Here is a 17,527-nt window from a genome sequence, read left to right as displayed (position 1 = left end):
ATACTGCAAAGCACCAAGACTCGTTCCCTTGATTCTGGAGGCTTTATCTTCTTTTCAAAACAAAAAACATCCTTGTCGATGATATGTTTATTATGCCGCCTTGACTCTAGAGATGACCCTAGCCTTTGTGTGCAGACTGGACAGATTTGAGGTTTGGTCTCTTTTTGTTTCTTTACCTCTTGTGGCCTATGTTCTCCATCTCGCCCTTCTCCCATACCTGAATACAAAGAGACTGACCCAGTTGCTTGCATTCAGTGGTAATGGTTTACTGCGGAAGAAAGCCGGCCACAGTGGTGGTGTTTCGTTTGCACATAATGGGACTTTGTGTATTGGCATGGGTGTGAGAAGGAAATGGGTGGGTGAATTTGATCTCGTGTGACTTGCATCTACACGGTAAAAGTTTTTTAGTGTGACTTGCATCTACACGGTAAAAGTTTTTTAATATGCTTTTTCTCTCTTCTTTCAGGGATGCTTCATTTGGGAATTGCACACACAATTTGACTGTTCTCGACTGTTTGCAAGGCATTAGGAAGGTGAGAGATACACATGTCACTATAGTTAAAGTTTTGGAATATTGTGGTATTTTTTTTACAAATTACTTAATTTGTGAGCTTCATTATTTTTTTAAAAATGAATGTGCCCTCATAATCTTTAATCAAAACCGCAAATCTCCTCCCCTCCTCAAAGCGAGCTCTCATTACTTCCGATCATATGGTATGGCAGGTGGGCAGGGTCCAGGAGAAGATAGCTGCGATTAGCAATTAGCAACACAACCCAACTTCAATCGATCCAATCAGATCTCAATGGGCAAATCCAGTCCTGCCTAATTTAATTACAGAAGTTGGTTTCTCTCGGATATATGTACCCACTCTGCAAAAAATGATTTTCAAGAAAAAAAATTCTTAGTATTTTTGTCTTGTTTTCAGTAAAAATATCTAAACATTCTTAGTTAAGATGCTTTTTCTTGATGAGCAAAACGACCCAAGAAAATAAGTCTAGTTTTTAGACCAAAAATATCAAATGTGAGTGATTTTGTGCATGAAACAAGCAAAAAATCTTTGAATTAGTTTTTAGACCAAAAATATCAAATTTAATTTAATTCAAAGATTTTTTTGCTTGTTTCATGCACAAAATCACTTGCATTTGATATCTTTGGTCTAAAAACTAGACTTATTTTCTTGAGTCGTTTTGTTGAAAATGCATCTTAATATAAGAATTTATTAGATATTTTTACTGAAAACAAGACAAAAATACTAAATTTATTTTCTTGAAAATCATTTTTTGCAGTGTTCCTAGGTCATTTTTCTCATCGAGAAAATGCATCTTGTTTTTTAGTACAAATATCTTTTTTTAAAATAAAGACAAAAAATACGAAGTAATTTTTTGCAGTGATGAAGGGGAATGTAGCAAACGTCAAATACAGCAAGTGGGATTTTTTTATAGAAAGACTAAAATATGGGAAATTATTTAAACGGGATGATGACGGGAAAGAATGGTAAAATATCAGAGAATCCCGGGAAAAACAAGAGGGTTGACACACTGCAATAAATGACTTAGTATAGTTTTCAGTAAAAAAAATCTAAAAATTCTTAAATTAAGATCTATTTTCTTGATGAGCAGAATCACCTAAGAAAATCAGGGTTCCCGCGGGGTCTTAAAAAGTCTTAAAAAGTCTAAAATTCAGAATGTTAAATTTAAGGCCTTAAAAAGTCTTAAAAACACCCAGATTTTTATCCCAGGTCTTAAATTTAATTTACCCAAGTCTTAAATTTCTTACTTCTTTTCATTCCCAAAACGCGTTGTCCGCAGAATATAAAATAGTAATTTAAAACGCTGAAGAACTAACTTAATTCAGTGGCGGAGGCAGAAAGTGTATGATGGTGGGTCTCTAAAAAGAAACGTTCCGCCCTTTGTCATAATCCACGCAAATCGTGCCATAAGCTATATTTCAGGTGTTGTGATCTGACTGTTTACTGTGGGTTTGGCGAGAAACAATCCTTAAACTTAGTTCTGTATAAGCAAAAATCTTTTTCGGGGTAATTTATAAGCCGGTGGCTTACCTGAGCATTTGCCAGGTTCTGAAACATAGAGGACACAGAAGCGAACAAAAATCAATGCTGCTTTATTGAAAATCAACTTAAACAGTCGGGCCGTCGAGTCACGAGCCACCAACAGCGTGTCAGCTTTAGTGTTACACAGTTTTATATTTTAGACTTTAATATTGCTCTTTGCTGCGATGCACTTGAACCTAACACGCTTTCCCTTCAGCTCTCCACAAACATCAGCGATTGACAGACGGAAAGCAAGAAAGTACCGTAATAAACCATATATTTCAAAAAAGTGCAATTGTCTTCTTTTAGGAACAATTCAAACTTTTTGATTGCGCAAATGCTTCAGGAGTTACGGTTAAATGAACAGCGGTAGATCAGAGCCCTTTCGCATAGGCAGGCTGCTGCATACGGCATCGCCTGGTTTATTTAAGTTAACTGAGCATTACATTCGCAAGTCATAAGCATATTACAACAATTAACGATTAACTAAGAATAATAATCAATATTTTAAAGTTAATTTCAAAGTTAAATAAGAGTCTGAGTTTCAAAGTCTGAAATAAGAAATGCGACCCTTCGGAGGCTACAGCCTTCGGATTGAGAAACGGTCTTAGTGGATAACGTTAGCAGCACATATCAAACAGCCTTTTAATGGTAAATTTCATTTTCTTAATGCAGATTCATCCGTTATTGTGTAATTAGAGAGGCTATTAAACCTGATGGCAGTATACAGTATAGTGCATATTTATGCATAAAACGTATGGGTGGAGTGTTTTTTTGGCTCTGTGATTCTGTATTCAATTAAATGCAATACATTAATTTATTAAAAACTTGTATTAATAAAATGCATATATTAATGCTTTTAGGGATTAATAATAATTGAAAGTGATCTTTTGTTCTTTGTATATTTATAAACAGGCACAAGATATACACAGCACACAGTCAGTTGTACATTAAACATTATGGGGTGGTTTCCCGGGCAGGGATTAGCTTAAACCAGGACTAGGTCTTAGTTTAATTATGACATATATAACTAGTTTGAATAAACATGCCTTACTAAAACCATTACTTGTGTGCATTTTGATGTATTTTAAGATATGTCAGTGCAAATTGTTTTCAAGTTTGGAAAGCTCTTATCCCTGTCTGGGAAACCTCCCCTATAAGCTTACGTACTACAGAGTGTGATGCAATTTAAAGCTTTAAAGTTGTATGAGGCAGTGTAAAACTAGGCACAAACCAGCAGCTGACCATACTAACTGATCTAATATTAGTGAATTTTATTTGTCAAAAAACATTGTTGATAGAATTTTATAAAAATACTACTTACACATATTAGTGTGATGTATAAATATTGTAAATCAATGCATTTCTTGACTATTAATTAAGAAAAATCACAGCTCTTTGCCTCTAACTCAATGTATATCAATGGCTCACTATGAGCCATTTTTGGGCTTCCATTGTCAGAAGTCTCTTCCTAAAGGGCTATGGGTAAAATTTGTCGGCGCCAACACTCGCGGTCTAATAGAGTTAAGCATAATGTATTTCCATGTATTTTGATTATCTGTTTTAAAACTGCGTTCATTTTATATTTTTCTATAACTGAATCAATAAAAATAGAACGTTTTAAGATTTTCTGAGATCATTTGAATGCTTCTAGTAATGTGTCGTGTTGGTCTTAAATTTTACTCATAATGGTCTTAAAAGGTCTTAAATTTAACTTGCTGAAACCTGCAAGAACCCTGGAAAATAAGTTTTTGTCTAGTTTTTAGACAAAAATAATAACATTTAAGTAGTGTTTAAAACAAGCACAAAAAAATCTGCCAATGGAATAAGAAAAATTTTCTTAAAATAAGTTTATTTTTTCATAAACACTTAATTCAAGAAAATTTTTCTTTTTCCATTGGCAGATTTTTTTGTTTGTTTTAAGCACAAATTTGCTTAAATTGTATATTTTTTGTCTTAAAACTAGACTTATTTTCCTAGGTCATTTTGCTCATCTTAATTTAAGAATTTTTAAATATTTGTACTGAAAACAAGACAAAAGTACTAAGTACTTTTGGTCATTTTTTGCAGTGCAGTATTTTTGTCTTGTTTTCAATAAAAATATCTAAAAATTCTTAAATTAAGATGTTTTTTCTTGATGAGCAAGACGACCCAAGAAAATAAGTCTAGTTATTAGACCAAAAATATCAAATTTAAGTGATTTTGTGCATAAAACAAGCAAAGAAATCTGCCAATGGGGTAAGTAAATTTTTCTTGAATTTTTCTTGAATTTAGGGTTTAAGATATTTTGCTTACCCATGGGCAGATTTTTTTTTTTTTGCTTGTTTCATGCACAAAATCATTTAATAACATCTAATAACTAGACTTGTTTTCTTGGGTCGTTTTGCTGATCAAGAAAAAGCATCTTAATTTAAGAATGTTTAGATACTTTTACTATAAACAAGACAAAAATACTAAGAAAATCTTTAATCATTTTTTGCAGTGTTTTCTAAACTCCTCTCCAAAGCACAATGAAAAGTTGGAGTTTTGGTCGATGACATTCCCAAATGTTTTTTTGCGACTCGAAGTAGACACTATTACCCAAATAGGTGTTGCTAGTTGAATTCTTCGAACTGGCTGCTGTGTAGAAGTGTGTTTGTCAAGCATGCGTTTCTACTGTATGTTTTGAGTATCTCAGCAACAACTCCGCAAATAGACTAATATCGACGTGACATCATCCCGGCACACTGGAAAGACACGTTCAGCACGGTGAGCATGCATTCTTGAGTCGCCTTAAACTCTGGAATGTGCTTTGCTCAGCCCACATCAAAGAAAACATGTCACACAATTTCCATGGTTTACTTAATATATGTTTACATTTGATAAGAGCGTTGTTTTTGCAATCTCAAGGTCATGGGTTCGCACCTAGGGAATGCCCACCTTCATAAAATGTGTAGCTTTGAATGCACTGTAAATCGATTTGAATCTGGATAAGTATAAACCTGTGGACATTTGGGTCCTCTCTTACCATCGCACGATTTGGTTTTAGATGGGCATATGTGACAGCTTTATTTCTGTTGCCTTTGGCTGTCATTAACAGCCTTTTTCGTTTTGTGACTCACACTTCATCTCTCATTGAGCTTCTGGTGGGGAGATAAACACTGAAGCCTGTTAATGAAATCACATCACCATTTGCAGAGCACTTAATGCCCTTTTACCATCATGAGCTCAGCTGTTTTTGTAGTGATGTGGCATAGCAAGGGGTTAAACATCTGGCCTGGTAATGGAAAGGTTGTTTGTGGGATCTTTGCAAAAAGCAATCCTAAAAAGTCAAGCTCTTCTGTTTATTTCTAACTTTCATTTGTGGGTAATATCAGACAAAAAGGGTCTGCATGGGTCTGCATTTTGAATTTTAAGCTGCTTTAAGGATTTCAACTCCTATTTCGAATACTATTTAGGACGGATTGTATACGAATTGGGCCGCTAGGCGAGTCTCAATTGTTAAAGCTACCACTGGTTAAAGGAATAGTCTACTCATTTTCAATATTAAAATATGTTATTACCTTAACTAAGAAGGGTTGATACATCCCTCTGTCATCTGTGTGCGTGCACGTAAGCGCTGGAGCGCGCTGCGTTGCTTTGATAGCATTTAGCTTAGCCCTATTCATTCAATGGTACCATTTAGAGATAAAGTTAGAAGTGACCAAATACATCAACGTTTTTCCTATTTAAGACGAGTAGTTATACGAGCAAGTTTGGTGGTACAAAATAAAACGTAGCGCTTTTCTAAGCGGATTTAAAAGAGGAACTATATTTTATGGCGTAATAGCACTTTTGGGAGTACTTCGACTCGCCTGAAAAGTCCGCTCCCCTTCTCACTCTCATAATGGGAGAGGGAGGGTGTTACTGCGCCGAGTCAAAGTACTCCCAAAAGTGCTATTACGCCATAAAATGTAGCTCCTCTTTTAAATCCGCTTAGAAAAGCGCTACGTTTTATTTTGTACCACCAAACTTGCTCGTATAACTACTCGTCTTAAATAGGAAAAACGTTGATGTGTTTGGTCACTTCTAACTTCATCTCTAAATGGTACCATTGAATGAATGGGGCTAAGCTAAATGCTATCGAAGCATCGCAGCGCGCTCCAGCGCTTATGTGCACGCGCACAGATGATAGAGGGATGTATCAACAATTCTTAGTTAAGGTAATAACATATTTTAATATTGAAAATGAGTAGACTATTCCTTTAAGTGTTCCCATTCATGACTCAACGTTGATAGCTTATGGATTATCCCTTGTTACAGTTTGAACCCCCAACCTTCTGCCCACCATCTAGATCTCCTGGGTGTTTCAGGAGACTGTTAAGTAACGCCAACATGGCCTAAATCTTCAATCACTCATCCACATTGACGCAAATTTCACCTGTAAGCTCTTTTCCCATCAGCAGCAGAGAGGATGAGGTCATCTAGGCTTATTCGATTAAACCGGTCCTGGACCAGAGTACAGTTACATAACCACGGCCTGGGAGAAACCATGCAAGTGAGCTGTCTGGATCAGATATGTGTGTGTAAATGGACACGGCCATCTGTTGTACATCTGCATTAAAGCTGCACGTGTAGAGTTCATTGTCGTTGTTGTTGTTTGGGTGATGTAGACAGTCAAAAGGTTTCGTACTGTATGTGAAAGCAGGGCAGGGCGGTAATTAAATGAGTCAACTGGCAGATATTTAATACATTAAATATAGATAGGATTCATATACCGAGATACAGGGTTCCCACGGGTCCTTGAAGTCCTTGAAAGTTTGTGAATCTGGGGGGGAATTCAAGGCCCTGGGAAGTTTTTGAAAATATACATACATAGATACAGGTCATTGAAAGTGCTTGAATCTATTTTATGCAAGAAGTTTTCTGGAAAAAATCCATATTATTCCCTGTGTAGTGTAGGATAATATCATAAAATTCTAGACTTTTTAAGCACACGTGCTAAACTGTTTGCTTTAAATGCTTATATCTTCTGTATGCGAATGTTGATTCATACCAAAATGCTTTTTTGCATAGTTGTGTTTGACACATGAAAACGTCTCAGGTTATGTATGTAACTGTTGTTCCCTGAAAAGGGAACGAGACACTGTGTCTCCCTTGACATACTTCCAGCGTCCCTGTAATGCCGTCTTTGGCAATATTTCAGATAGCCATATACTTCATGGCACCTGCGTCACCTTGTCTTTGTCGTTAAGCCTTACCATTAGTTGAATTGACTGATGTACACATTCAGACGCACTTACCCCTGGAGGCGTCCTCAAAGTGTCACCGTAGTGATGCAGCACTAGTTCCTTCGAAAGGGAACTGTTACAATGTATCTTAAAAGGTAACACGATGTAACCTTGCTCTCGCTTGAAATGTGTCCCCACATTTAGTCCTTGAATTTGAGGGTGGTGGTGGACCTGGAAAGTCACTGAAAGGTCTTTGAATTTGAAGTTAACTAAGGTGTGGGAACCCTGTTGTAATCACACTGAAAACAACCACAGTATATTAAAAAATGCCTTCCTTTTTATTTCTAGTGAAGTCTGAGATTTCTGCCATTGTGTTTACACTTCTGAAAAGTACAGCGATATTAACCATTCAAGGGACACTCCACTTTTTTTGAAAATATGCTCATTTTCCAGCTCCCTATTATTAAACATTTTGATGTTTACCGTTTTGGAATCCCTTCAAGCCAATCTTTGGGTCTGGTGGTACCAATTTTAGCATAGCTTAGCATTAATTCATTGAGTATGATTTGACCATTAGTAGGGATGCATGATATATCGGCCGACATATCGTTATCGGCCGATAACTGCTTATTTTTAATATTATCGGTTATCGGTCTGATAGCAAAATTTGGCCGATAAATGAAAGCCGATAAGTTATGGATTATTTTGGTTTGTTGAACCACTTCACTTGCTCATTGCTGGCCATGTGAAGTTTTGATTGGTGCTTTCTGTGACATAGCATGAAGATGACGCGTGTTGCGGGCTTAAGAAGAGTATGCTAGTCTAGCGCAAAGACAAGATGTCTGCGGTCTGGGAGTTTTTCATTGTGGAATTAATATGAATATTTATCAGCCCCCAAATATAAAGAGTTATCGGTATCGGCCAAAATTTCCATATCGGTGCATCCCTAACCATTAGCATCATGCTTAAAATTGACCAAAAAGTGTCAATATTTTTCTGTAGTTACATCTTGTACTAAGACCAACGGAAAATTAAAAGATGCGATTTTCTAGGCCGATATGGCTAGGAACTACAGTTGTGTTCAAAATTATTCAACCCCCCAATGCTGTTAAGGGTTTTAGGGAATTTAGTGTACATTTGTAATTGTATTCAGAATGAAATCCTACAATGACTTCTTAAAGAACCATATGCAACTAAAATGACATCAATTGGTTTTGTAATATAGTAGTAAATGTTTCTTTTGTGAATTCTTCATTGACACAATTATTCAACCCCTTAAAGAACTACCACTCTGAAGAACAGAGGTTCATTGAAGTGTTTTCAATCAGGTATTGAAAACACCTGTGGATGTCAGGGAACAGCAATAAAGCCTAATAAGCACCAATTAGGCAGCTTTAAAATGACTGTGATACTCAACTCCTTCTAAACATTTACTGGTGTGGTTACAAACATGGTGAAGTCAAAAGAATGGTCCAGGAAGACAAGAGAAGAGGTGATTAATCTTCACAGGAAGGGCAATGGCTATAAGAAGATTGCAAAGATGTTAAACATACCAAGAGACACCATAGGAAGCATCATTCGCAAATTCAAGGCAAAGGGCACTGTTGAAACGCTTCCTGGTCGTGGCAGAAAAAAGATGCTAACTGCGACTGCTGTGCGCTATCTGAAGCGTAGAGTGGAAAAAAGTCCCCGTGTGACTGCTGAGGAACTGAGAAAAGATTTGTCAGATGTGGGTACTGAAGTTTCTGCTCAGACAATACGGCGCACCCTGCGTACTGAAGGCCTCCATGCCAGAACTCCCAGGCGCGCACCCCCTTGCTGTCTCCAAAGAATAAGAAGAGTCGACTGCAGTATGCCAAAAGTCATGTGGACAAACCACAGAAGTTTTGGGATAGTGTTCTGTGGAAAATTAGAACTGTTTGGGCCCATGGATCAACGCTATGTTTGGAGGAGGAAAAACAAGGCCCATGAAGAAAAGAACACCTTGCCTACTGTGAAGCATGGTGGGGGGTCAATCATGCTTTGGGGCTGTTTTGCTTCTGCAGGTACAGGGAAACTTCAGCGTGTGCAAGGTACCATGAATTCTCTTCAGTACCAGGAGATATTGGATGACAATGTGTTGCAGTCCGTCACAAACCTGAGGCTTGGGAGACGTTGGACCTTTCAACAGGACAAGGGTCCCAAGCATACCTCCAAATCCACTAGAGCATGGTTGCAGAAAAAAGGCTGGAACATTTTGAAGTGGCCATCGCAGTCACCAGACTTAAATCCGATTGAGAACCTCTGGTGGGACTTAAAGAAAGCAGTTGCAGTGCGCAAGCCTAAGAATGTGACTGAACTGGAGGCTTTTGCCCATGATGAATGGGCGAAGATACCCGTAGATCGCTGCAAGACACTTGTGTCAAGCTATGCTTCACGTTTAAAAGCTGTTTTAACTGTAAAAGGATGTTGTACTAAGTACTAAGATTGAATGTCACTTGGGGGTTGAATAAAACTGAAAATGATGTGAGCACAGAAAAGACATTTGTGGTTATTTCATTATAAATGTTATGTTATATTTGTCTGACCTACACATGCCTCTTTGATGTAATTGTAAGCAGGATGACTGAATGATCAAAATCAATGTCAAACCGGCCAAAACAATCAATTTCAGTTGGGGTTGAATAATTTTGAACACAACTGTATATTCTCATTCTGGCGTAATAATCAAGGACTTTGCTGCCGTAACATGGCTGCAGCAGGCGCAATAATGGTTACTTTCAATAGCGGGGGACTATTTTCGGGCACTGCGTAAAATCATTTTGCAGTCACCATATAATCTGACTGCCACAATCTTTACATCAGTTCATTGTTGTCTTCATTTTATGGTCCCTTTTTTAAGATGAGTGACAGTTGCAGGTTTTCGGTCTGTGTTTACAAACATCAGATCTTTATTGGACTTGTTTAAATGCTTTATAATAGAGGCGTTTTAATACTGATGTTGGTTGTTTTTAACTGTTTTACAGGCCCTTCAGCACGGATTCTTAAACTTTGAGACGTTTGAGGTCCACGAGTATGAGCATTATGAGGTAACAGCACTCTTTCACTACCGGCAGGCGATCCTTTTACCTGGAATTACATGAATCAAACCTGTTGCATAATCTTATTGTATATGCCAGGCCTGAAGACATTTCATCTTATGCCAGTGTCTGATCAATCTAATTTAAATCATACACCAAACAAGCCTTAAACTGATTTATTGGCATGCTATGATCATTTAATAAAACCCACTGGAAAATTAACCAATATTTGTTTTTTTCTATTACCATTTGTATTAGGTTTCCTACTTAAAACTATGGTTACTATTTTGAGTATAAATAGTACATTTGTGGTATTACAACAAATACCATAGTTCATAGTTCATTTTCGTAAGGGATTGCTTTCTATTATAATATATTCTCAGGATTTATAGGAGTTTTATCCAAATTGGACACATTGGGTCGCCTGTTACACACATGCCTGCTGTTTTTTGTATATGTGAAAACCCAGCAGAAGTCATTTTTGTGATTTACTGTTTTCTACTAGGGATGGGCGATATGGCCTAAAATCCATATTGCATTATACATTGCAGCCTCTTGCGATAGCGATATGTATTGCGATATAATAATTTCAATAGACTCGTTTCAGAACAGGTTATATAGACCCTTACAAAAGCCAAACTGCTAAAAAAGTAAACCGTTATGGCCAGATTAGTCTTGTTACCTTGTTACTTCTTAGCTGGAACTTTTGCCTGACACACTCTACAGCATGGGTGTCCAGACTTTTTTGTGTGGTGATCTACTTTTAAAATGATAAAGCCGACAAGATCTATCTGCTAAAAACACAGTTAATTATTTAACACTAAACACTTTAAATGCTTGTGGGGACTATACTGCATATATATATTGCATATATATATTGCATGTTTCACAATTACTAGACCATAATGGCAATTTCGCGCGTGGAGCAGCAGTTAACTTATGTAACTTATGGCTTAATGGTGTTAATTACCAAAATAGATGTTGCATCGGTCTTTTTCACGAGTTCCTCTGTTTCGCTGACGCTTTCATCCATGTTTATTCGGCTGCAGCTCGTGGCTAAAGTTCGCGGGTAGATTGTGTCATCAACACGCATTATCGCGATAGTGCAATAGATTGAAAATCTCTATCGTATGCCAATTTTCTATCGTTTATATTGCATATCGTTTATATTGCCCATCCCTATTTTCTACATAAATCATCCTACATGATGTAAAAAAATATTACTTATATGAAAATATAACCTTGATATCTTTAATATTGACTGAGTAAGATTTAAATCAATGACTGAAATCAAACTTTGATGCTTCTCATCAAAATTCAATTATTAGACTTTAGTCTGGATTTTTATCTTTTTGCTCTTTTATCTTATCTCCTTGTCACCTTAAATTTATGTTTTTCTGTATGTTTAGCGTGTAGAGAATGGCGATCTGAATTGGATCATCCCTGGCAAACTTCTTGCATTCAGCGGGCCACATCCGAAAAGTAAAGTAGAAAACGGTAAGCCGAATACTTTGCCTCACTCCATGTAGCTTGTATGCTATATTCATTTCTGTTTATGCATTTGTCAATCACTTTTATCCAAAGCAGTTTGCAGTGAATTACGAGTTATACATTTTTATTAGTATGCGTGTTCCCTGGATTCGAACCCATGACCTTTTGTGCTGCCAACACACTGCTCTACCACCAAGCTATACAGCAACACATTCATTTAATTTAGTTCCCTGGGTTTTCCCTTTCTGAAGTGAATATTGTCATTGATATGGTCAACTTGAAGCGATAGTTCACCCAAAAATAAAAATTGTGTAATTTAATTTACATGTTACAAACTTGTATAAATCTTTAACCTTTAACCTTTATATATATATTTACATATTTATATATATGAGAGTGAGTAAATGATGACAGAATTTTCCTTTTTTAACTCCCTTCTGATGATATTTATGTGTTTGACAGTAGAGGGCGCTGTTGTTTAGGTAATAACATGATGTAATGTAATCGTGGTACTTGAAAAGCCATGCAGAGTTTCGAGGAGATGGTCAGAGTTGTAATTTTTGGCCTGGCAGGTGATAAAATGGGTGAAACAATACATAAGGTTGCATTGAAGGATTTTCCCGAGTCATAATTAGGGATCAAAATCTAACAGAGAATTGGGAGTGGGACTCTTTTGAACAGGTATGATATGGAGGACGAAAAATGACTTGTGTATAAATAAATAAATGCATAAATGAATGAATTAAAAAATACATGTAGAAATAAATAAATGAATAATACATAAATGCAGAAATAAAAAAGCAGACATAAATATATTGTTTTCAAACTTTAACATTTAATTATATTTGCACCACTACATTTATTTCTACATTTATTTATTCATTTTTTACATTTATTTATGCAATTCTACATTTATTTCTGTATTTCTACATTTCTGTATTTCCATGTCCGTATGTTATGCAGCCCCAACCTCTCTCAATGCAGTATTGGATAAGTCATTTTTCGTCCTCCATAGTATGAAGCCACGCAGAACATAGCAATGATTTAAATTTTAACAATTTTTTTAACACCCCATATATAGTAAAAACCCACACCTAAAAAAATGAAGAAAAAAAATTGTACAAATGGATATACTATACATCAATCTTCCCCTTTTCTATGATTTTAGGTTATCCCCTCCACGCGCCAGAGGCTTACTTCCCTTATTTCCGCAAACACAACGTCACCACCATAGTCCGTCTCAACAAGAAGATCTATGACGCCAAGCGTTTCACGGACGCCGGGTTCGATCACTACGACCTGTTCTTCGTTGACGGCAGCACGCCCAGCGACGTCATCACCCGACGCTTTCTGCACGTGTGCGAGAGCACGGATGGGGCGGTCGCCGTGCACTGCAAAGGTGAGGCGGCAAAAAAACAAACACTTGAATCAAAGATATGGAAATGCTGCCTCATTGACCTACTTACTACTATTTTGCCAAAAAAGGATAATTGTTGTCAAAATGGTTATGAGTTTTGTTGTTACGTATTGCATTAAAGGCGCAGTGTATACATTTTAGTGGCATCTAGTTGTGAGGTTGCGAATTGCAACCAATGGCTCAGTCCACTGCCCAACCCTCGCTTTTGAAATGCATATAGAAGCTACGATAGCCACCACCGGACAAACATTTCATCATCGAAGACAACTTAGTAAAAACGTTTGTCCATTAAGGGCTTCTGTAGAAACATAGCGGCACAAAATGGTGACTTCCATGTGTATGTAGAGAAAAACGTCTCATTCTAAGGTTATAAAAACATAATGGGTCATTTTAAAAGGTCTTTATACACCACTGATAATATAGTTTTGTATATTATTTTGCGTTTCTTTTAAGAGATCCATCTAAAAATTACACACTGCACCTTTAAACAATAGAGAGTCTCATGGGCTTGTTAGAAAAAAGCAACGCCTGTGACATGAATCAATATTGTAGTATTTGTCACATTAAATATAACTAATATTTCAGTGCATTTATGGTTCCTACAATGTTTTTCCAACCAATCACAGCCGGTTTAGGCCGTACAGGCACTCTGATTGGCTGTTACCTCATGAAGCATTACCGTTTCACGGCCGCAGAAGCCATCGCCTGGATACGCATCTGCAGACCAGGTTCGGTCATCGGACCCCAGCAGCATTACCTGGAAGAGTAAGTCGTGACGCTATCCACAATGCACCAGTACTGCCCTCCCCAAACAACTCTCAAATATCTCCACTGTTTATCATTGAAGCAGTTACGCAATGCATATGTGAGAGCATTTGAGGCTTGATAGATATCCATATATTTTATTTTCAAAAGCTTGAAGTGTTTTCGAGAGCGCACTCCTTTACGAAAGAGATCAAAGAGGTTAGCACATATTTCGGATCCAATTGATGCAATAGTAGTAACCCTACCGCTGAATCATCAAACTTGGAAGTTTATACTAACAAACTTTATGTGTGTTATTTCTGTCACGTCTGAGTTAAACCAGAGCTCTGGTCAAGTGAAGGGCATTTAATCTCTTAAAGTGTTTTGCTGGGCTGAGAAGATGCAGTGTACCGTAGCATGCGAACCGTATAGATGCACGTTATCTGCAGACATAGTTTCCTCCTTAGGGCATTGCAAAACGTGTGAGATTATGATACAAAGCGCCTGTTATCTGGAATTGGCAGTGAGTTGGCGATGGGATTTATTCCAATATGAGCAGGACACATTGAATCTTTCCTCTTTTTGTGCTTCTCACGCTCTTTCTACCTGTACAGGAAACAGGCGACCCTCTGGGCCCATGGAGATATTCACAGATCCAAGCAGAGGCAGCACGAGGAACGATCTGTCCCTCACCTCATCTCTAGTATGGACAACCTCTCCATGAACACCTCCATCTTTAAATCTAAAAGTGTGGACCGCATGGAAGATGTAAGACTTATTTATGTTTGTTAGTATAGACATTGATTGTATATGAAGAGTTTCGTTGCAAAACGAGATAAATCCATTTTTTTACATTTTTGTCAAAACATGTTTATTATTATGTTATCATGTTATTATTTTGTTTTATGGTGCTACTTAGCTTTATTTTTTAAGTTATGAAGGTTTAAAACAAAACAAACCAACTGCAGTTAAATTGATATTAATTGGAATGCACAACCAAAAAACGAGATTTCTGAACAATTAAAAAAACGGATTTATCTCGTTTTGAAACGAAACTCTTCATATAGTTTGATGTAATCTTTACTGTTCTTATAAACTGTATTACTGTCCATTTTAGTCTTTTAGCAATGATATTATTGATGCTATAATGCCGGTGGTCAGTATGGTCACTGATTCATCATACATCTTTATATTTACATATGACATTGAATGCCTAAACCCACTATGAAGATGTATTTCATTGTCCGTTCTGCTAATACAGAACGATTTCGCAGAGAATGACCTCGGGATGACTCAAGGAGACAAACTGCGTGCCTTAAAGGGTCGACGGCAACCGAGGTCTGCTACGACTGGAGCTATAAGGTAAGACGCTCCTGTTTTGGTTATAAACGTTTTTAAACCAATCTGGCAGCTTTTCATAAACTTAAGGCCAGAAATCTACAAATGAGTGTGAAAACTTAAGAAATGCCTAAACTGTAGTATATATGAAGAGTTTCGTTGCAAAACGAGATAACCATCGTTTTTTAATTGTTCAGAAATCTCGTTTTTTGGTTGTGCATTCCAATTAATATCAATTCAACTGCAGTTGGTTTGTTTTGATTTAAACCTTCATAACTTAAAAAATACAGCTAAGTAGCACCATAAAACAAAATAATAACATGATAACATAATAATAAACATGTTTTGACAAAAATGTAAAAAAATGGATTTATCTCGTTTTGCAACGAAACTCTTCATATTTTTTTAACTATAGTTTAATATACTATTCTATATTGTCAACTGTAGTAAATTGATATTAGTAGTAAAACTGTATTGGTCTATACTTAAATATTTACTATAGTAAGGTTCAATAGCACTAGCATTTAGGCATTTTACAATAGTAAATACTAAAGACTGCTACAGTTTTTTAATTTGAGGTCTTTGCATGCATTCTTGCATTAAAGGGACAGTTCACCCAAAAATATAAATAATTTATGACTCACCCTCATGTCCTTCCAAACTTGTAAGAGCTCCGAAAACACTAAGTTTTTTTTTATGATTAGTCCGAGAGCTTGCTGACCCTTTATTGAAAATCTATGTAAGGTATACTGTCCATGTCCAAGAAAGGTAATGAAAACATCATCAAAGTAGTCCATGTGACATCAGTGGGTCAGTTAGAATGTGTTGAAGCATCGAAAATACATTTTGGTACAAAAATAACAAAAAGTACGACTTTATGCAGTGACGCGGCTGACGTGTTATTATGGTGGGCCCCAGCATTTTTTTTTTGTGCGCCCAAGCTTAATTACAGTCTGAGGGAGACGCATGCTGTAAGTTATAAAAAAAAAACTTCGCAAACATGTCTGAGGATAACACGTCACCAGCGTCACTTAGAGGTCGACCGATTTATCGGCCGGGCCGATTATTTGGCCGATTTTTGGCATATTTTAAATATTTTGGCCGATTAAATAGGCAGGCGCATTTGCAGGCACCTAAGCGTTGTTGTAGAACTCGTGACGCTGCCTCTTGCTGAAAGCAGATCACTCCCGTGTGTGTGCAGCCGTGCCTTGTTCAGAAACAGCTTTAGTAAACGATGGTGGGATCGCGCGAATTAAGCAGCCAGTGCAACAGCGCGACGGGCTTATGTCTCGCGGTGCACTGTCCGTGCAAAAATTAGGCTCATTTCATGTGATTAATGAGTGATGATACTCTTTGTTTGCGTGACAGAGAGAGCAGAGCCGCGCGCACATGCAGGCTTTCTGTCTTTAAACTGTCTCCCTGCTTTTATTACTCAAAACAAAACTGACTCGATGGCGAAAGGTCGGAAGACCAAATCATATCCACCGAGGAAATGTTTTTCGTGTTGTTACAGTAACACTTTGTTTACAGTTTTGTGCTGCTCATCCTTGATTAGAACACCATGCGTCCGATTCGCGAACTGACTCCTTTGAACGGATTCGTTTGAATGAACGGTTGAAACAACAGATCTGTCCCTACACTAAACTCACAAGACGTCACTGTCAGCACAATTAGTCACTTATAGCGTCTCAGAAATGAGAATGTAAATGTGTATAGAAAGATTTGCCCTAAATAACAGTCTCAACTAAAAACCATAGACATTTACTATGTTAACTTTATGATGAATAAATAATTTATCAGGTCTACCAAATAAGGATTTTATCCTACAAAGCAATAAAAGCCATGGTAAAAAACTGATCAAAGATGATGACAGCAGAGTGTCAGGTAATATCTGTGTCTGATAAATGCATGGTGCAGACGAGGTTGTAAAACTCTTCAGAAAGACCAGTCATAATTTTTAAAAATACTTTGACTTAAATAGTGACATTTTTACATTTAAAATATCTGCTAATGATGAGAACATTTTGATTATTATACAATTATTATTATACATATAGAAAATCGGCCAAACATATCGGCCATCGGCTGCCCTGATTTCTAAATATCGGTATCGGCCAGAGAAAAAGCCATATCGGTCGACCTCTAGCGTCACTGCAGTCACATGACTTTAGTCTCTTGCATGCGGTTCACAACAGAACCGGAAGAGAAGACAATGCTGAATAAAGTCATACTTTTTGT

The 17,527-nt window shown here is 37.0% G+C and overlaps 1 protein-coding gene across 4 annotated transcripts in view; it reads left to right on the top strand.

Annotated features, from left to right (window-relative positions):
• Positions 1-15,332, top strand: part of LOC141363355 (dual specificity protein phosphatase CDC14AB) — a 37,801-nt gene extending 22,469 nt beyond the window's left edge. For all 4 annotated transcript variants that reach the window (XM_073866012.1, XM_073866015.1, XM_073866011.1 and 1 more), the window contains 7 exons: positions 467-533; positions 10,246-10,308; positions 11,709-11,796; positions 12,959-13,189; positions 13,834-13,972; positions 14,566-14,719; positions 15,213-15,332. In XM_073866012.1, the coding sequence (XP_073722113.1) occupies positions 467-533; positions 10,246-10,308; positions 11,709-11,796; positions 12,959-13,189; positions 13,834-13,972; positions 14,566-14,719; positions 15,213-15,317 (847 nt within the window). In that variant the 3' untranslated portion in view covers positions 15,318-15,332. The remainder of the gene's footprint in view (positions 1-466; positions 534-10,245; positions 10,309-11,708; positions 11,797-12,958; positions 13,190-13,833; positions 13,973-14,565; positions 14,720-15,212) is intronic.
• Positions 15,333-17,527: the final 2,195 nt, after the last annotated feature.

Source organism: Misgurnus anguillicaudatus, unplaced genomic scaffold (genome assembly GCF_027580225.2).
Source record: "Misgurnus anguillicaudatus unplaced genomic scaffold, ASM2758022v2 HiC_scaffold_34, whole genome shotgun sequence".
Classification (NCBI taxonomy): domain Eukaryota; kingdom Metazoa; phylum Chordata; class Actinopteri; order Cypriniformes; family Cobitidae; genus Misgurnus; species Misgurnus anguillicaudatus.
The sequence above is the reverse complement of the archived record's forward strand: the minus strand, read 5'-3'. Positions and strand labels throughout refer to the sequence as shown.